The 21,257-nt window shown below is 36.0% G+C and overlaps 1 protein-coding gene across 2 annotated transcripts in view; it reads right to left on the bottom strand.

Moving 5' to 3' along the window:
* MAGI2 (membrane associated guanylate kinase, WW and PDZ domain containing 2) overlaps nucleotides 1-21,257 on the bottom strand; it is a 704,176-nt gene that overhangs the window by 67,011 nt on the left and 615,908 nt on the right. For both annotated transcript variants that reach the window (XM_041405490.1, XM_041405491.1), the window contains exons 12-13: nucleotides 20,545-20,734; nucleotides 4,591-4,682 (exon numbers count right to left, since the gene is read on the bottom strand). In XM_041405490.1, coding sequence (XP_041261424.1) covers nucleotides 4,591-4,682; nucleotides 20,545-20,734 — 282 coding nt within the window. The remainder of the gene's footprint in view (nucleotides 1-4,590; nucleotides 4,683-20,544; nucleotides 20,735-21,257) is intronic.

The following is a 21,257-nucleotide window of genomic DNA, read 5'->3' as shown; positions in this document are numbered from 1 at the left end:
TTAGTTAGATATCCACAAAGTGTTCTCAAAACATTTGAGAATTCGGCATCTCACATGAATAAGAATTTCTTCCTAGTTATTTTGAGAAAAGATGGGTGATAATCCCTCTTGTAGGGATTGGCTTCCTCCTTTGGTTTTGTTGAACATTTGCAGTTTTTTCATAATTTTCTGACAAAATATTAAACAATTTGAGCATCTTTAACCTTTGTAAAAACAAAATGCAAATCATAGCATGGTAGGTCATCAGTATACACAGGAAACTAGAATAACTCTTTCTAGATCTGACTAAGTAATTATTGCTGATATTTCACATGCCCACCATGTAATGTGATTGTGTTACTCATCTCATTGTTGGATTCCTAACATAAACAGCAGATGCTTCATACTTTAAATTTCATACTTTAAACACTTCAGCTAGGTATGTTTGTCAAGATGATGGCTACCATATCTATTATTTGGTATATGTAATAGCAAGAATAACTTAATTTTCATACTTTTTCATTTTCTGTGTCTGAATTTGTTTCTTGTGCAGTATCTGCTTTTGTTTCATGGCAGTTGCCATAATAGTTATCAATTCTACACGTAAAGCACAAATTTGAAAAATATATATCAGGACTATATTACCTCTGAAATGCAGTTTCATACAGGCATGAGATTGCTTTGAATGCGTGAGGAGAAGGATGATGGCATGTAAGAAATAAAGAATGTGTTGCAGAGAAACAGAAAAATTTCTCCCATTGTTTAAGATTAAACAGGTCAAATTCTGGGATTAGGGTGATTGTGGCAGAGCCTAATCTGAAATTAAAACCTGTGTCTATTAATTTATATGGTTAATCTGCTTTGATACTGAATTTCTTTGTGATTTTTTGGCAATTATCTGAATTTGTATTTTAGTTTCTCTGAATATAACACAGTAGTTTCACAGGCACATAGCAAAATTTAAGTATATACACATAAAGGGTAATTCACCTAATTTTAAGCGCCAGTGATGTCTAAATCCAAGCTAATCACCTGGATTCTATCTAGTCGCTGTTAAAATAGGACTTTCCAAGGCATGGCCTTATCCTAACATTTTGCTCTATGGACATCTATGTCTTAGAAATGTAGAAAGATACTTAGAATATATCTTGGCACTGATAGTAAAAAGAATACAAACAAATATCTTGATATTTTTGAGAAAAATCACAGTCCATCCATGTTGAAAAGGTAAAACTCTAGGGGAAGTTATGTATATGTTCCTGTGATTCTAAGTTTGAGCTGCATGAATATATGCAAAATACATCTCCCCTTGGGACAGCAATTTGCAACTTCAGTGAAGTTCCAATTTAAGGGTTTTTGTAACCTTTCAGTAATATTATAATTCACCATAACAGAGTCAGATTATCTCCAAATCCTCAAGTTACTGGGAAATGTGATAAATAGCTGTTGTAGTGCAATATTATAAGGCTTGAGAGGTGATTTGAACTTGCACAACTCACAGTCCTGATATTTGAAATTTCTCAACAAATTTAAGTATTTTCTTTCAAAAGCATTTTTATGCTTACGAATATGGAAAGCGTGGTAGTACAGCAGCATTTTCTCCTTCTAAGGTGCCAGGTAGCTGATAGTTTCCAGAAGGAAACTAAGCTACAGTCCCTCTATAGTGTCAGTATTATCCTTCTAAAGTAACTTTATTTGGATTCTTCTTCTTTGAAAAAGTTATTGCCTTATGCTGAAGAATCCATATTCCTTTTTAGAAATCAAACCACAAAGACAAAGCTTCCTTTTGTTCTGTGTTACCTGACGGCACAGCAGGACAGCTGAAATAAAAAATTCAAAGCTTCTCAGTTCTTATTTCATAGGAAAGGCAGGGGTTTGGAGAACAGGCAAAAACTGCTTCTGCTTTTCTGGAGGTGAAAGGAATGGGAGGCTGCAGGTGGGCTGTCCATGGGGGGGCAGGGAAGCAGTGCAGGAGAGAGAACAGAGTTAAGAAGCCTTGTACTTTGAATATGAAATAAAGGGACACTAAAAAGAGTACATCTGTTGTGTTTATTGGTGTTAAATTTGAGCAGTGAAAACAAGATGGACAACCACAAGGGACTGAGAATTGAAAACCTCTGCACTGCAACACTTAATTCTAAGAAGGTGACTTTTTGCCTTGTACAATCCTCAGCTTCAAGTTAGGCTCTTCTTAACTCCTGGGGACTTTGAGAAATGTTTGCAAAGACACATAAAGCCCATTGCATTGATAAGTCTTGGGGAAAAAAATGATTTTGTATGTGCAAACCATGGAATAGAGATAGCAACCTTGAGGCGAAGGGCAGGCTGAGAGCAATTGTTCAATGAGATAGTGAAATGTGTTAGAGGGTGTTTCACAGAGGGCAGCGTTTTTGGTCCTGCTCTCCAAAAATAGCAAGGTGCTTATCTCTGCCCTTGATTTCCAGCTATGGCTCTTTGACTTCAGACAGTAAAGTCAGGTCAGTCCTTTGCTGAAGAGACACTAGGAAGAGCTGATCCTCTGTCATACTGCAGTGCATAATGCATGTAGCTGCAGGGCAAAAGGCTTGCTTCAAAATTTCTTTTCTACTGGACTGCTGAGCAGACTGAGACTCAAGTCTCTCACAACTCTGGTATGTATTATGGATATGAACTACCAGAATATCAGATAGTCTACATGAGTTTTCTCTTATTCCTATGGGTTGGAATAATTCAGTTTTATATAAATAATCATCTTTTAGATAAGGCATTTAAGCTGCACTTTTTCCCATGAGATTGTCATAAACCTCCAACAAGCAGAGCCAGTCAGAGGCCTAGTCCATGACTGCTTAATTATTCATTTGTAATGAAAAAAACAATAAAGGAGACACCAAGAGAGCCTCTCACAAAATATTGAGCAGCTCTGTAGCCAGGGACACTTTCCTGGGAGATAGGAAATGCCATTAGACACTACTGCCCAGAGCAGGTGGAAGGAGACTTCCAAATCTTCCTAGAAGATAGAATGGTTTGGGTTGGGAAGAGCATTAAAAATCCTCTAACTCCAATCTCTCTGCCATGCCATGGGCAGGGACACCTTCCACAACATCATCAAAGCTCCACCCAGCCTGGTTTACAGGTAGTGCCTTTCTAGAGCTATTTCCTAACAGTCTAAAAAGATAGAATGGAACATTTCCACTAGCACCTCAGAGATTTCCTTTTTGGCTTCATCCAGTATGTGTGCTTTGAGAACTTATACTGGCTGGCCCATCCAGAAGGGATAGGAAAAATGCTCAGCTGGAGAATGTGCAGATGATGGCTCAGTGGCCTCATTTCATGTGCACTGGGACATGCTCCACAGAAGGAAGTTACACATCAGAGGGGCTTCAGGCACACTGCAAGTGTAGAGGATGAAGCAGTCTGGAAGTGCTGTCTTGGAGTCCTTCTGAGCTGCTATACTTTATATTTGAAAAACCATTGAAAACAAGCAAAACTAGACTGAATTTCAAACAGCACTTGAAGCATCTTTTTTTATAATACACTGCATTCTTTTCTTTTTATGGGAGACATGAGTAAACTGTTAAGATTTATCAGTGCTTTGACAGATGTTGACAATTTTAAAATATAAAAGCTTCTTTGTTTTTCAAAGCCATGTGCTGGTTAACCTTCAGGCTTGAATGAAAAAGATACTATTCTGTATTAATTTGAACGTGGAATACAAAAATTATTGACTAGGGAATATCCAAATCTAATAATTAATTATACATTATCTCAGAAATGTGGTAACACAAGACTCAGAGTGCTTAAAATTGTGATAGTAAAGCACTATCATTATTGACTTGAGATTAGTCCTAGCTGTCAGACTGTAGTTACACCACTGAGTTTTTTTCTGAAATAGTACTAATTCTGCCTGCTCTCAAAATTATAGTGTTTAGATAGATCAGTAATTTATAAAAATATTTACACATTTGTGGTATGTCATGTACTTTTGAACTTTATTTTCTGGGCTTCTACACTGTTTCTTTTAAATATTGTGCATAAGATTTATTTTATATATTTTATTAGCAAACCATCTATGCTCATTTTGTTACCTGTTATGTGGTTACAGGGGTGCCTCCCTCCTAATGGTATAAAGCTATCATTTTTATGCCTGTTGCTTCACACTATGTTGTAATTTAACCTGGAACATTGACTATGACTCCATGGTAAGGTCTTCTTTTTCTGGAAATAAACTGCATTGTTGACTGTGTCTTTTAACCACAAGCATACATTTTGCATAAAAGTTGTCTACCCTGAGCATGGTTATGGGTAGTCTTACATAACTGGATTTTTGGAATCTTCTGCTTAAACTTGATTTTGGAAAGTCCAGATTAAGAGATGCCAGGTCACACCCCGTCGTAATGGGATGAGTGATGCTCTGTGTCCACCTTAATGCCTTCTTTAAAAGCTGTTTCTCTGTGTCACCTTTTAGATGTGAACAGCCTGAGAGTTCTGTCTTTTTCTATGGATGAATACAAGTAATTTTACTGGTAACCTTAATAAGGTGTTCATTTGTGTTCAGTTATGTTATATTTTTCTGACCTTTACACAGATTATAGAATGGGGAAGGAAAAGGAAAATCAGGAAGAAATAACTCACAGGCTGCCCAGGCTCATCTCCTCCCAGGATCCTGAAGCCAAACCCAGACTCCATTCTCCGAAGGTGAACATCCAGCTCTTTGTAATCGGGACCTGGTTTAAAGAGAAATCCCATTGAGCAAAGCATTTTAGTCTTATCTTGAGAATTTGCACCAAGCCCTCCCACCTTGTGTTTATTGCACATAACTAATGGCATCCTGGTTGGAGCTGGTGGAAACAAATGGGCCACAGACAAGGAGGAGAACTGAAAATGTAGGTGTCTCTTGGAGGGTGATTATGTTCAGTAGAATACACTAAACCAAACTAGAATACATTCACAGAAGATCAGTATGGAAAAGACTGTCCAAAATAGAGGTTAAAAATGTGTCTTTTTCCTAAAACTGACTGTATAATGGACTGCTGCTCATCCACCTCTGGTCTTTAATTTGTCTTTTCCTTGCAGTTCATTAAATCCTACAAAGAATAAATTGAAATGGGAGACAGAGATACACCAGTTCAACTCACACAACATGAAAATCATTACAGGCCTTTTAAGTTCCAAACACAGATATATATATATATATATATATATATATATATATATATATATCATCCACCTCTGGTCTTTAATTTGTCTTTTCCTTGCAGTTCATTAAATCCTACAAAGAATAAATTGAAATGGGAGACAGAGATACACCAGTTCAACTCACACAACATGAAAATCATTACAGGCCTTTTAAGTTCCAAACACAGATATATATATATATATATATATATATATATATATATATATATATATATATATATATATATATATATATATATATATATATATATATATATATATATATATATATATATATATATATATATATATATATATATATATATATATATATATATATATATATATATATATATGTCTTTTTATGCAATGAAGCTTTTAAGTATTCCACTTCCAGGTAGTTCCCTCAATAAAGAGTTTTGATGAAAATTATAATTATAAACCTCTCAGTCTCAGAGTTTAAATTAAAAGCTCACATCATTAACTTGAACTCCTTAATGCTACTCAATTAAAGTCTCAACAGCTTTGTGAATCAATAAGGTTGCATTTCCATATGCCTGCCTAACCTGTCTTTAGACATATATTATGTCCTTTAGTATATCAGTTGAGAAATATAGAGTCTTTTAAAAGTCAGTTTCTTATAAAAGTGTCTTTAGCTTCACTTGAAAGAACACAGTGTTCTGGGATAATAATAATATTATTATTAATAATAATAATTTCAAATATTATAAAGTGAAACTGTAAGCATTTAGAGGACTAAGAAGTTGCCTGTTTTCTGTTGTGACTATTGCTGGCTGCATGCTCAGAGATGGTTTAGGCTCATCACCTAAAGTAGTGATTGACAGGAATGGTCTTTCCTATGGATTGCACTCTGGTCTATGCATTGTGACACAAAAGCTTTTGGTCAGTGTCAGCTTGTTGCTGACCCCAACAGAAAAAAGGGATGGCAAAGTTTATTTCAGCAAACTGCTAGTAAGTGTCTCCACTTGTGCCTTGTTCTCTCAGCATGGGAGGATTACAGATGGCTGAAATATGGTACTTCAGCAGCTCTCACTTATAGATCCCCCCTCAGAGCCATCAGTGGACACCCCATAAACTGTGGAATTTGGCACGTGCCTCGTGTAGTGTGGGATTAAAGCCTGATTTGTTTCAGTCAGGTATTATTGCAAAGACAGATACAGAAAGACATGCATTGGCTCTATACTACGATTGTGCAATAAAAAATCCTCTGTAAACAGCAGCATAGTGCATTATTTCAACAAGCTATATTGGTGAAAGTGAGACTGAATTACAAATATTTCAACTGGTAAAATAAAAGAATTACCTTTCCCTACCAACTTCTTTCTCATATATTGAGAAGACAAACCCAAACAGAACCAAGCAGCTTATTATACTGACTTTTTGCATTTATTTGATGTGTCTCAACACTAAGGAGCAAATGGATTCCAGATGTGTACAGTATGTTAGTTTAATGCAAATCATTTAAAACTTGTGAGAGGCAAAGGAATTTCAGATTAAAGCAGTAGTTTACCTGGTTTGCTGTGCCTACTAGGATGGGGCTGAGCACTAGGGAGATGGTTTTGTAGATAGACACAGTGTGATCACCATTTGTAACCAAGGTTTAACACTCAAAGGCACTGTCTCCAGCAGTCTGTCACAACCCAAGTACTGCCTTTATTGTGTACAAGTGAATATGCACAGTTGGGAATACAATAAGAAAATATAAGAATGTCAGGTACTGAAGAATACTTGCTCTGGCAAACTGAGATGAAAACGTCCCTCAGATACATTGACAAAGCTGACCCAAACTAGTGCTGGCAACACACTCTAAAATAAGGGGCATTATTTATTTTTTTAAAAGATGCTGGCTTTCTACCCCATTTAGAGTGGAATAGATAAACCAGCTTGAGCATGGAAAAGTTTAAGCTAAAAAGTACTGTATAGGGGCATACTTTTCTATGAGCTCTAACACAGTTTGGAAGCCTTTGGATCTACTGACTGGGCTACAGTGCTCCTTCCCTAAGACTTGGAATTCTGTGGAGTCCATTGTCCGCCAGCAGGTTACGAGAACTGCTTTAAAAAAATAATGTTCTTTTCAGTCCAACTAAGGAAGCAAAACACTGGAAAGGATCCCTGGGTCATTAAGTCTAGCTTCCCGTTATTGCAAACATCTGCAAGCAAACAGCACACAAATCTTACCAGTAAAGACATAGGCAAAGATGACACTGGTAACTGAGCTTGTTTGTGGCCTTTGTCACTAGGTCAGCGACTTTGCAGCAATATAATAATATCACAGTATCTCCAGTGACTGGTACACAAACCTGTGAGCTGTTTCAGTTTTCATGTTGGGTATGACATGATTGCACAGATCACCTTTCCACTGCTCAGGAGACAGCTACACATAGATTCCTGAAGATCTCTGAAAATGGACCCGACTTCTACCCTTGGTTTATGTGCTTAAGTGATGCATGAAATAAGACAGAAGACTTATTGAAAGGCTCTCCAATAACATTAATCTTTTAGTCCAGATTCTTCTAGTAGAATTGCTTAGCTGTTTTCTAGCCATTCATCTCTACATTTCATGCTAAGCACTGTCTTTTCCAGGCTAACATGGAGGTGTTACAATTATAACTGGCATTTTGTAAAATGGAAAGTATAGATTAATTAAGCACATATCACTTGTTTGGTCTAAAAAAATCAGTTACCAGGTTAGTCTGACCAACCAACTTCTGCCAAACTCCTTTTTCATAGCTCTCAGTTTATCTCCATATTGGCAGTTAGTCTTTGATCAAAAACATGTTCTAAAGCCTTGCTGCTGCTGAGATCCATTTTTTCTGTTTTTGAAAGACAGGTAAATTGTTCACTACTTTGTACTTTTTCACAGGAGCTCATGTTTGATAGATTTACTAAAAGCCCCTATGATTATGTGGCAGCAGTTTCAATATTCCTGAATATACATTGATTAAGTATTCTTACCCATTTAAATGATTACATTTCATCTGATATTCCTCTAGTGCTTGTTTCTCTAGGATTCTGGTACTTTTTTGTTCCTCACAAAGGATTTTTAGATAGCCTAATTTTGTGTTTTCTTACTGGAACAGATTTTCAGTTGATCATACAGAGAAAATTACCTGTACTTACAGAAAATGACACTCCTGTGCCTTGCAATATACTACAAACTGTTGGTTAATATAACTTCATTATGGAAAATGTGTCTTTTTGTTTTCTCTTGCTAACCTAGATTAGCACCTTGTGGTTCTTGCCAAGTAAGAAGTAATGAATAGGCTTGCAGACAAGCCAATACTGAATTAACACTGTCTTTTCCAGTTTGCTTATCCTTCCAGTCAGCTTAATGTACCCTAATGATCTGTCTCCTACCAGTTTTACTGAGAGTTTCACCTTAAAGTCAATATTTTTGCTCATGTAATATGTGTACCCTCTGCCAGAATGACAATGCTCCTTTTCCTTCCTTGCCTCTCTACACATTTATATTAGAAAAATATCTTTAACTTTGCCTGCTATTAACTTAAGTTTCTCTCTCTCTTTTTTTTTTTTTTTTTTTTTTTTTTTTTTTAATACCGCTTCGTTTCTTCTTTTTGTGTGAAGGAAAACTTTCTTAACAGTTCATTTGGCCTGGAAGAAAAAAAAAATCACACCAATTCACTTTGCTAGGCTATAAAACCAGCTGGCTCCCCCATGAATTTGAGAATGGTATTAGATAAGCTGTGATCTGATCATCACTACACAGTGAGGACAGTAAAGAGCTTTGGGAAATTCTTTCTTGTTCCTGAACGATGGGGGATTTGCTTTAAATGTAATGGCACCAGAATAGATTGTTACTGAACAATAGTGAGATCTCACAGGTGAAGATGTGGTTATCAACTCCCAGCTACCTTTTTGAACTGTACTCATCTGAACCTCTGGGTGGACAACACACTGAGATGCATATATGCAGTTGTTTCTTAAATGTTGCGAAAATATACACCTGAAAATGTTTAATTAATTTTCTGTGTGCGACAAATTGAACAAGTGCTATGTGATTTTACAGTGATGAACCTGGTGTTCGGGATGATCCTGTAAATGTTGATATAAAATTTTTATAAAATCTCTTATATATTGCAATTAAAGGAAAGATTAAGTGCTTTGCTGTAGTAATTTTACAGTCTTTCTGGGTGTATTCGACTGCTTACTGAAAAGAAAAACTAATTTGGACTCCTTTGCTGAAGATGGTGAAGATTTTTGTTCCATACAAATAATTATAAATTGTGAACTGGGATTGACACAAAACTACAATAACTTCATTTGAGTTTCAGATGCTCTTGAAAGACATGAAAAGCTTGAAAGCAGTCATGGATCTGCTGCTCTGCATTGTAAGTAGTTTTAAAAAAGCATACATATTCCCTCTTGATATTTATAGAGAAGGGAGCTGGCAAATAAAAAATTCAGTATGAAAATCATCAAAGAAAAGAAAAAAGAACTGGTGTGCTAACAGAGTAATTCGATGTATAAACCCTACTGTGTTATGCAAAAGCAGTCCAATGTCATATTTAATTTAGGATCTCTGTCCAGCTTGTGTAGGACTAGAAAAACTTTGATAGGATTGTCAAAACAGCCTTTTTTAATTTTTTTTTTTTTTTATGGGATGCCTGTTTTAACTGTTCACTTAGCATGATAACACTGGGAAATCAAATATTGCTGTTTTTTAAAAAAGTCCATTGCCATTTTACAAGGTTTGTGTTGACTCAAACACCCCCAAAATTTCTTGATTTTGAAAGCTTTTTCTTTTATATTTTTAAAAGCACAAGATATAAGTATGAAAGCAAGGAATTGGTGATAGAATTAAGACAGAATTAAATTCAGATATAAAAAAAATGGTTGGGCATAAATTTGGGCATGAGCTATAGAGATACACTTTTATGCTAAAGAGTGAACACTAATGTGAAAGTATACATAAAACACAGTCAAACATAAACAAAAACTGGCTGAGGAAAAAGAAATACCTTTCCTTGCTCAAAATGCAAATCTATTACAAAAAGATTTGGCATAAGCATTCTACAACCCCACAAAGATCATACACAATAAAATGGTGACTGGGCAGTCAAGACTGCCCATCATCTTGAGAAATGATTAAAAAAAGAAGAATAGCTAAAACATAAAATGAAGGACAACTAGTTTACAGAAAACAAAGGCTGAAGAATACTTGCCAGAGGAATCCGCTCGAAAACCAGTCCTGGGCAGCACTTGTTCTGAATAGGAAAATGGGGAATTAAAGGTGAAATACATTTCTCAAGTTAGTTAAAGATGCAGCATCAATTTCTCTGCTGTGTTTTGAATTACTAAAATGCATTTTCTATTTTTTCTTGAAATTTTATTTTCTCCTCTCCTCCTTCTTTACTTTCCATGTGGTACATGTACATATTCCTGCTAGATTAAGAGCTCCCTGGCCATTTCTGTGCAAAGTGAAAAATATGGCGAGGTGGTAATGTTTCTTTAACACAATGTAGGTTCTGATGAAGATAAAATTTTTAGTTTGGTTAAAACTGTGAAAAATAGTGACAATATTTTTGCTTATTCAAGTACAGCAATAAAAGGGGAAGTTTAATGGGTGTGTTTGGATGACTTGACCTCAGATGCTTGACCCCCTGCTTTTATACAACTCCATTGCAAAATGTCTTTTATCATGAGGATGAGGAAGATTTTTCCATAGGGATGTATGTTGCCAATAGGAACAGCTGATTGTAGATGAAGTGAAATGCAGGGAAATCCCTTTAACATACTTTTTATGCAGGTAGTTTCAAAGTATTTGTATTTCACTATATGAAGTAGGCAATTAACTGTCTTGTTTTCATATAAAACTATTTTGCCTGCATTAGAGGAAAGCTGGATGAGTCCATAGCTGAATTCAGTCATATTTCCTTTGCTAATTTTGAAATGTTCTGAACAAGTATTTCTGTTTTATTATTTTGGCAACGCCCAGAGTGAATTGCAAAATATTCCAAACCAGAGGTGATTTCTATTGGCCTACACACAACAAAAGGGCAAATCAGGTATCCCATTTATGTGACTCTTAGCCAGAATATCATACCATGGATATTTCATGCTCTAAAGGATGTAAGGTCTTTCACAACAGCATTTGTAGGACAGTGAAGCAACCTATGAGTATGTAGCATCTTCCTAAGACAGGAGGGTGTTCTGAGAGATGTAATACAGCATTTCCTCTGTGGGAAGCTGTGTACCACTTTGAAAGAGTTTAGACTAAAGCCACCTGCCTTGTGGTGAACTGCCTCCTGAAGGCAGCATGGGCTGCAATGGCAGCAGCTGAGTGATCCAGAGTTCACTCGAGATAATACTGAACTGGTTGTTTCAGGGCAAAGATATTTCCCAAAAGATGGCTCCCAAGAACAGAGATGTCTTAAAATTTTTTGGTAAGGATATTTAGAAAACAGCCTTGACATGTCCAAATCCATGTCCACTGAACAGGGACATCAGTTTGGATTTGGTGCTCCTGTTGCATTTGTGTTTTCTGTCTGTGTTGAGTTGTGTCATGTGGGCTATGCTGTTTGACTTTATAGGTGGCTTCATGTCTTTACTTTGATGGTTAAAGGAGACAATTCCTTCATGCACTTCAGATTTTGTACAGTGATTTGGGATCCTTCCAGTGAGATGTATTATCTAAATGTAAAATATTGCACCAGCACAGCTCCTGAAAACCAAAACCTTTGAAACTGATGCTGCTCCACTGCAAACTTGGAGAAATGATTTTTTTTACTCAGAGCCTTTCAAGATTTTAATGGAACTCTTAAAAGAGACAAAATGATTTTAATGCAGAGAAAGCAATTTCATCTTTATAGTCTCAATAAGCTTTTAGGTTTGAAGGTACACAAGCTTTTTCTCTTGGTCACTCAGCTAGAATTGTTCTTCAGAACTGCTCTAAGATTGGTTAATTCTGTTTCCATTTCTGCTTGCAGTCACTCTAGTATCACCCAGAACTGGCCTCAGACAGCAAAGTGAAAGAATCACCATCATTCTCAAACTGTGACCAATTAGGGAACAACATGCTCTGTTAAGACAGACAGCCATATATTTTAAGTAAGTTAGCAGTGTCCTTTTTTGGGAACTGTTATTTGTGGTCAAGCAAAAGTCAATGGTTTCCTTCAAAGCTAATCTCATGAAGTCTGATATGGCTTTTGTTCCTTTGCCTTGCAGAATTTTATATAGATTCTCACAATGCTAATTATCATCTCATAATCAACCATTCAGCACCTAGCATGTGTTTTCACTGTAGATTAGGAATTCACACACATGAAAATTGGAACTGAGCTATACTAAAGATGCTGAACCAAGCCCTAAAGTTTTTAAATGTCTGATCACCAGAAGATAAACCCAGGTGCAGATATTTTGGTAACCATAGCAAAGCAATGTTCATATTGGGAAGAATCTCCTGTCAGCAGTATGGGTCTCTGTGAAGTACACATAATTGTGATAGTGTCACTGCCACTTTGGAAAACAAAATATATCCTCTAAATAGCTCTGCTCATGTGACAAGCAAACTATTAGCAAATAGTAGAAAACTTCAAATAAGCTTTAACATAGAGGAAGGGACTGAGTTAGCACTGTCTCCATCTGTCAAATATGTAGTTTTTTTTCAAAACTCACCTAATTCTGTTCTCAGAGACACTACAGAAAAGCAACTTTCAACAGAGGAGAATGGACTGCTGGGCCTGGTCCTCAGCTGAACAGAATGCATGTCATTTGTGCACATCCTGATGCCCTCTATCTGCTAAGGATAAATTGAGCTGGCAATTTTACCAGAATACTGATAGTCTCTAGTGAGCTTTGTTCTATAGAATCTGTCAATTAGGTTTGCAGGAAACTAACTTTACACAAGGCAATTTGAAACTTTCCATTTATTTATTATCAAACTAATTCTGACATTTTTCTAAATTTTTAATAGATTTTTAAAATATGTTAGATGTCCTGCCTCCACCTCATAAGAAATGAGGTAGAAGAGTGAAATTTTGGAGAGCTCTGGATGAAGAGATAAGTACCCAATGCTGCCACCATGAAGAGGCATTCAAAGTGCTGAAAGTTTTAAAATGATGAAATAAAATTTCTGTATTCTCCCTGTGATGCCTTTTTGGTTAAAAACCTGCAGTTGCATTGCCATGGGTAGTTGTAGTCTTTCATGTGAAATAGGAATGAAGTACTTACAAAGTAGAGCTTGAAAGTATAATAAAATACTTGCTAAATTCACTGATTTAATTTTTTTAGTTCAGCTAACCTGTCCTAGAAACAAGAATTAGGATAGTAAAACTAAGAAATCTTCTGAACTGTAGTTTGTATATAACTATATTAAAATAAATTTCCACCATGATGATGGCTCCCTGTGCTCTGGAGAATGGGGGTGCAGCTGTACATTTCAAGAAGTCTTGCCATACATCAAAATTTGGGGGTTGAAAGTAAATCCCTTCCAACCAAAACCATTCTATGGCAATCATTCTATGATTCTTTGCATATCAGATGAATGCAAAGCCAAGATTAATTTTGTTATTAAAAGACAGAACGGTAAAAATCTTGCATACCTGCCTTCTTGTTTAGTTTAAAATAAATTACTCTAATAGATTTATTTCATTTTCACTTGTTCATTTTAAACTGAAAACTGTAAAATATTTGTGAAAACAGGCAAGCAACAAACAAGACCTGGGACATAACCGTGATTTATATGAAATCAATGGTGAAAATAGCAGGATTCTTTACTGCCAAGATACAGCCACAGGAGCTCAATTCACCCACAGCATGACACAAGGGTATTTTTATTTACACCAGTGGAGCCACTGGTATTCTCTGGAGGAAGAATCATGCTGATGAAAGGTAGAGACAATATTTGATAATTGTTTTCCATATTCTGCTGTTTTCTGGATCAGTCTTTGTTGAAAGCTAAATACATGGAACAAAACTAGCACAAGGGAACATCTGTATTTCAGCATCTCAATACTAGCCATGCTTCAGCTAATTAGGAATTTCACAGGTGAGAAGAATGAGTGTGATTGTGCTGCAATGTCCCTTCCAAAGCTGTGCAAGAAGGAGTTTGCCACAGCTCCTATGCAATGCAGCCCCTACTTGTTACATGCACGTGTGGCCAACCTCCCTATGCCTACAAGGCAGTTCTCTTCAATTTTTACTTTGACTCTTACGTACATGCTGCCAGTTTGCAGATCAAAATCTATTTGTATACCTTTTAGTAAAGTGTAAATTGCAAAAGAGAAAGAAATACTGCATCTTTAACACTGCCATCAGCTGTAAAACTGACACTTCATATTAGCAGAGGTCATTAGGGACCTACTTTGCAATCCAGCAATCAAAATCATTTTACATCCATGGTGCTGTGATGATTATACACTTATAATTCCATTTGAAAGTGCTTTCGGTTTCACTGTCAGTTCTTATAAGCAACAAATCCATTTTGTCATGGTGGGTAATTCTTTCTGCAGTGATGAACAATACAAAACCATTTGACATTATTCTGCTAAATTTCCTCTCCTTTTATTGTATATCATCTCTTATTAAAAAGAGCTATATTAATTTAATAACCTAAGTTCTTAGACCATCTCCATGCTGTTGCTTATGGTAGCAATAGATGCAAGGAATACCAACATGGACTGTTTGGAAATTGCTTTGAGAAATTCCCTTCCTATACCTCTGCTGTTCATACTCTATGTGAAGGAGTAGTTTGATGATCATAGACTTTGCTTAGCAATTTCCCAATACTTTTATTTGCTAAGTGAAGGCAGGCATGACTTACTGACACAAAGGGCACTAACTGGTGAATAGAAATATTGAAGGACATGGTAAACTGAGTGCAAGGAAAGTTTGAAACTAGAACCTGATTTTCTAGCTTACAGTCCCAAACCCTTCACCCATACAAAACCCCCTTTATACAATGCTTCAGAATACTATATATTTAGTGCTATCATAGTTCTGCATATATATGCACCTGTGCACAGATGTGTATACATATATGTTAAAGCACCACAACCAAAATGTGATTTCTTTTTAGACTAAAAGTGAGCAAAAAGGGGAAAAATGTTAGAGGCAAATTTTCTTTTGTCAAGAAAACATTATCTGACAAAAGTGGTAGCATCAATTATGTGGAAAATTTCCTTTGATTTTTAATATTTTCAGTCTTTAATTTTAACTGTAGCTCTTCAACCCACAAGCACTGGCAGGAAAATTCTGCTTAGCTGTAGATTATGCCATAAAACCCCTCAGGTGGTCATGCATTCAGTGCTAGACCTAATATTTTTTTTTATATTCCATGAGTATCAAATTTAGGAAACCCTGATTGCCTTAGTATTTTTCTGCAAGAATGGTGTTTTTGTAGTTACACATTATAGATCAGTGTAATGCTGTCTGACAACTCTTTCCTACTTTAATGCATATCTGTGCTGAAAACCTGGAGTGATGCTCCAGAGGAAATGTTGCCCATGAATATGAATTGAAGTGCTTGTCTGTGATCCTTACAGAAAGGGTCTGCCAAAGAATACACCTTATTATGTGGAGGCTAATTATGCAAATACATTTGTTATTTACATATTTCACAGGTGTTGGTGAACTTTGCTTTTTGGTTATTTTCCAATTTTTTAAAATCTCTGGCAGAAAAAAAAAATAATGCATTACATAAAACAGCTGATAGATTTGAAAGGGACTTAAGAAATTCAAAATACTGTGGTCAGAGGAGAAAATAACATGGGAGATTTTTAAGAAAGTAACCTTTGTCCTTCCAGCTAAAGGTGGAACTGTAATTGTTCAGATTTCATTTTTAATGAGAGCTTATCACTGGCTTATCTCATTCTTCCTACTGGCATTTCTGTGTCACATCACCAGCCTTGGCTACCACACTAACTGAAGGACAAATGTAACCCAATCAATGTAAAAAATGTTTTATTTTACCTCTTTCCCTAGAGGAATATAACCTCAAATTTCTATTGTAACTAGAGAAATATTATGGAATTATGATTCCCAACAGCTTTGTGACTCCTGGTTGACTAATATCTGCCTACAGGGGTGTGTGAATGAAGTTTTTTATAAACGGTGAATCTATAATAAACAGAGTTCAATATAAAATATAAGACAGGATAAGGAGAATTTATAAAAGCAAAAATTTAAAATTCAGGTGAATGAGGTCTCTTAATGATACCTCCAGGGCTCCAGTTACAGCTGTAATAATATGGTGCATATGAAGTCATAATTTTTTCATTAATAGGAAATTCCTGATCTGATGTTTCATTTTCTACCTCCTGTACCTAAACTGGTTAAGGGGAGAGTCACACTGTCACTTACAATATAACAGTTTTTGTAAGGAGAAAGGTGATAAAGGTTTTGCTTTGAATTAATAGTAGGACAGAAAAAATGAAAAAGTATCCAGTTGAGAAAATTATGTCATAGCAGAAAGTTAGGTAGGTATTCTTCACCATGCCACTGAATTAAGAAGAGATGGGGGAAGAGAAAAAAAACCCAAAACCTAAACCAAAAAACCCCAAAAACTGGAGACACAAAGTAAAGAAAGAAAGCATAAACCAATTTCCCATCTTTTGCATTTAAGCAGTTGCTTTAGATGATGTGGTAGTCCTCCTCAGTGTTTGGAAACCATCATGCTCCTTTTTCATCTACTTAGAGTCTTGAGCATAAGTGAGAGGTGACAGCAGAGGCTGGTGACAGCTACGAGGGAAGAGCTGACAGGTAACAGCTAACTCATGGCAAACAATTTTCAAAGGTACTCTGACTTCCAAAGTAGAGTTGCACTCTGTTTTTGTACTAATGCATCATTTGATTGCCTCTGTGAAACTATTTCCCATGCAGTAGTAGTGGTAGTGCTTTGTAATGAATATGTAACCATTACAAACTCAAATCTTCCCATCACACAGGCTCTTGCAGGGTCTTCATTTTCCTTAGGTGGAAAAACATTCCTGTAGAGTGAAAATCATACTTTTTCATTGAGACTTCCTGTTTGCAACCCTCTTCTTGCTATCATTAGGTAGGGATGAGCTAGAGGTAACACACTGGTCTAGTTCTTGCTCTGTTTGAGTCATGTTGCTTGTGCTCCTCACAGAACTACCCTGTTTTTCATAACTTGCTTCACTCCCTCTCTGATTGGAAAGCAGGAAGCTTTTATGAGGCCCTGGTGAGTGCTGACTATGGGGAAACCCTGTGATAAAGGCTCTATAGAAATTCAGAGCTATAGAAGTACAAAAATGAACTGTTTAGTAACAGAGTCTCACAATGAGAGAAACAAAAATTTTGCACAATCTCTTTCTTTTTGAATTTTCCAGGTCATGATTGTTCGCTTCTCTGCCCTATTTTTAGAAGATGAAGATGAAAAGTAGGTCTTGCCAGGAGATGAGACAAACTTGCTTTGAGATAAGAAGTACTTAAAAAAACCAAGTAGCTGAACTTTTCCTGTGCATTTTTAGGGTATGTTCTTCCCAAAGATAACCAACCTGACACTGCCATATGGTAGGAAACAGTGTTGTCTTGAAACTCTCCCTTCTATATACTCAAATTAGATGACAATTACTTCATCAGTAATGGATTTCCTTCCAGTTGTTTCCATCTTCAGGAAACAGGATAACTATGTGATGCTAAGGCTTGACAAATTAAATTTGCTAAAATGTGTGCTTATGTCATTCATGAAACAAAAATGTCAGGGAGAATAGAGATCTTTGGAGGTAGCTGTTTATAAATAAGGGATATGAATGAATGCAGACAAGATCTGGTTGGAAACTGATGGAATCAAACCTTAGAGAAAATGTTGAGGGGATAGTGGAGAAAAAAGATAAGGAATTTAAGTTTCCAAGATTAGCTGGAAGATGGGACTCTGAAATCTAGGATAAAGGTTACTGCAGTCTTGCTTTTCATCTCTCACTTTATTGTTTTGGGCCTAGCAGCTCCACTATTTTTAATTATTTGGTTTTCTAGGCAGCTGGCTGGAAACATGTCCATACAGTTTCCAACTGCCTTTTGGACAGAACTCAAATGCAACTATACCATTAAAACACAGGCTTTAGCATAACTCCAACTCACATGTTAGATGCTCTTCCTATTGTAAAGCATCCACTCCTTAACACAGTAGTTCATGTAAGTAAGAATTCATGTTGGTCAAAGAAGCGCTCAGAAAACTTGAAGAAAGCACCCATGAATATTGAATGGTGTAATATATCTTGTAATGTAGCATATAATCTTCTGGGGGGTAAGTGAATCTTTGTAGTTGACATCAGATCTATATTCCCACACTTTTATGAAGTGCACACATGGATCAAGCATAGACTGGGGATCAGGATGAAAGAAAATGCCATATAAGTAAATATGTCATATATCCATATGGCATTTATAACATTTTCTTATTTTTCTCAAGGAGATATTTGTTTTAATGTAGGAAGTCTGCACTCTTGGCCTGATGACTTCAACTACAGAAGATGGTTCTGACTGTTGAGTGGAAAATTTTTTTTAAACTTCATCACTTCTAAAAGCTACTGATATGGGAAATGATTATTTATAAAGGGTTTTCTGTTTGTTACAGCTCTGTACAAAACCAAGTATTTTTCAGTAGAGGAGCTGAACTACATAAAATAATTTCTAACTATGGAATGGATTCTTTTCCTTTTGATTTATCATATGCCTAATTCTATCACTTTGGGGAATAACATTGCAGTTCAAGTAAATGATTTTACTTATATATTAGTCTAGCCTTTAATGCACAAGAGAAAGTGAAAGAGGGGAGATATCTGAAAACTATTTCCAGTCTTTGCTCAAAACTAGTCCCACTTCTTTCAAACCTATTTGGCCTACTCCACATGGTATCCTCAGCCATACTTCAATGAGTTTTAAAATTTCAAAAATTACAGTCTCTTTTTTGTACATTGTCTTGGGAATACCAGCCAACACGGACTACATGGTGTTTGTAAATATACTGGAAAGTTTTGTTTCTATGCCTAATAGTTTATAATTGAAGATTAAATACTTTTTTACAGGGGTAAGTAAGATCTCAAATCCATATTTAGGGTGAGTAAATACCTGGTATTCCTCAAAAAGCCAGCAGTTTATTTAAGTACAAAGAGTTAAATAAAACATTAACAACTGTCTCCCTCAAAAAAAAAAAAAAAAAAAAAAAAAAAAAAAAAAAAATCTGTGTTATGGAAAGTGAGGTTTAGGGTGACAATCTATATTGAGAGGTGTTCCACTAATAGGATCAGTGTGGCAGAAGATGGTGGCACTGGCCACAGTGGCAAAGAACTGAGAAATATGACATGCAGCTTCAAAAATAGATCAGGGTTTACTTGGAGTTGATGTGAAATGAACACTGGTGTTCCTCCAGCATATCCATTCTTGTGGGGACTGGGAATGCCAAAGTCAAAGAGGAAGGGACCTTAAAGATCATCCTGATGCTGTACCTAATGTATAGGCAAGGCAAGTAAGAATGGTATGAACACAGTGTTGGGGACAATAATGTATTTCCTTCAGACTATCCCTCTGCATGCTGAAGAAATGTGAACATTCCAGGCCTCTGGGCCCAACTAATATTAATGGGCTGGTCTGAATCAGCTCCAAAATTTTATGTGTAATTTACAGCATATTTTTGTCTATAGGCTTAAGTATTTTACTAAATTTATTGAAAAGTGGCATATGCAAGTAATGGCAGTGGTGAGGAAGCATTTGGTAAAAATGCAAACTATTTTTAAGAATTTATCTTGATAAGTGCAAAGGCTGCAGACAATTTAGAACAATATTTTTAGCTAAAATGTTCTTTACAAAAAGAGTAAATAAGCCCTTTTATTCTTGCTGTCAAAAATATGGGCTATAGTTCCAAAATCATGAAAAATTAAAACAAAATGAGCATCTCAATGGCTCAGTACTATTTTGTATAGGTCTTCAAATAGTACTTTAGGCTATGGGTTACTTTCTAACTACCAAGGACAATGTGAAAACTTGCCAAAGACATTTTTATAAAGAAAATACATTTGAAATTTCTTAAAAAAAGTCACTTTGAAGTGAAAGTAGGTGAAACTCTTTTTTTCATTGATAAATTCGCATCTTGACTATGAAAAAAAAACCACAGTAAAATGTGGTGGGACATATACTGTGCTTCACCAAGGACTTAACAGTCAAAATGGGGAGATCAAAAATATGAGGAAAAATCACCTATGAAAGTCAAATATGAGAATCTAAGTGAGATCTAAAAAAATATGTAAGTGTACAATTTTTGAAACATTTACAATGGCCTCTATTTACTGGAAAAAAATGTAGTTTTTTTAAATTACAAAAGATAATTACAGAAAATCATGTCTACAGTGACGCATTAAAAGGCAAAATTTAAAATACTAAATGGCCAGCAGGGTCAAGAGAGCTTTCACTTACGCCTACTTTCATAAATAGCTCTTGATTTCTCATACAGCTCATACGGGTCAGGTTTTCGTGGATCAAAGGCCTCTGTTGAATCAGGAAATGAACTCCTGTGAAGAGTGGGTGGATAGGGAATATTCTGTGGCATAGCTGGAGCAGACACACTTGTTTGAGGGCTGCCTTGATTCTCCCATCGTTCCATCATCTGGAATAAAAACATACAGAGAATAAAAATGAAGTTTTGCAAAAACTGCCGCTTTCACAATGAGACCAAAGCCAGTGATTTCTGTTGAAGATGTGTTTTGTAAAATTAGTAAATCTGTTTGCTGCCCTTTGAAATGAAAGGCGTGTGTTGTGCTGTTTATAAAATGACCTGGTTAAATTTACTTCTTAGTTTGTTGCTCATGGCAAGATGCGACCTTTCTCAGGTAAGATTAGCCCCAGCATTAACTCTGAAGCATGTGGAATGCCTCTCACAGAATGTGCTGAGCTATTGGAAATGATTTGCTAAAGGTGGAATCTGCGAGTTTGTAAAGACACAATTGTGAGATTTATCAAAATAAATAACACACATGAAGGTAATGCTTAGCAAATAAGGGACAGACTGTGTAGCTAGTGAATGACCTTAATGCTGTATCTTCTGAGAATACATGAAAATAACTAGCTGCCCAGGGAGAAGGAGATAACTGTAAATGGGACCAGAATTTACAATTCCAACTGAAAATTTT

This window comes from Onychostruthus taczanowskii, unplaced genomic scaffold, assembly GCF_017590055.1.
Source record: "Onychostruthus taczanowskii isolate IOZ18803 unplaced genomic scaffold, ASM1759005v1 scaffold23, whole genome shotgun sequence".
NCBI classification, from domain to species: Eukaryota; Metazoa; Chordata; class Aves; order Passeriformes; family Passeridae; genus Onychostruthus; species Onychostruthus taczanowskii.
The sequence above is the reverse complement of the archived record's forward strand: the minus strand, read 5'-3'. Positions and strand labels throughout refer to the sequence as shown.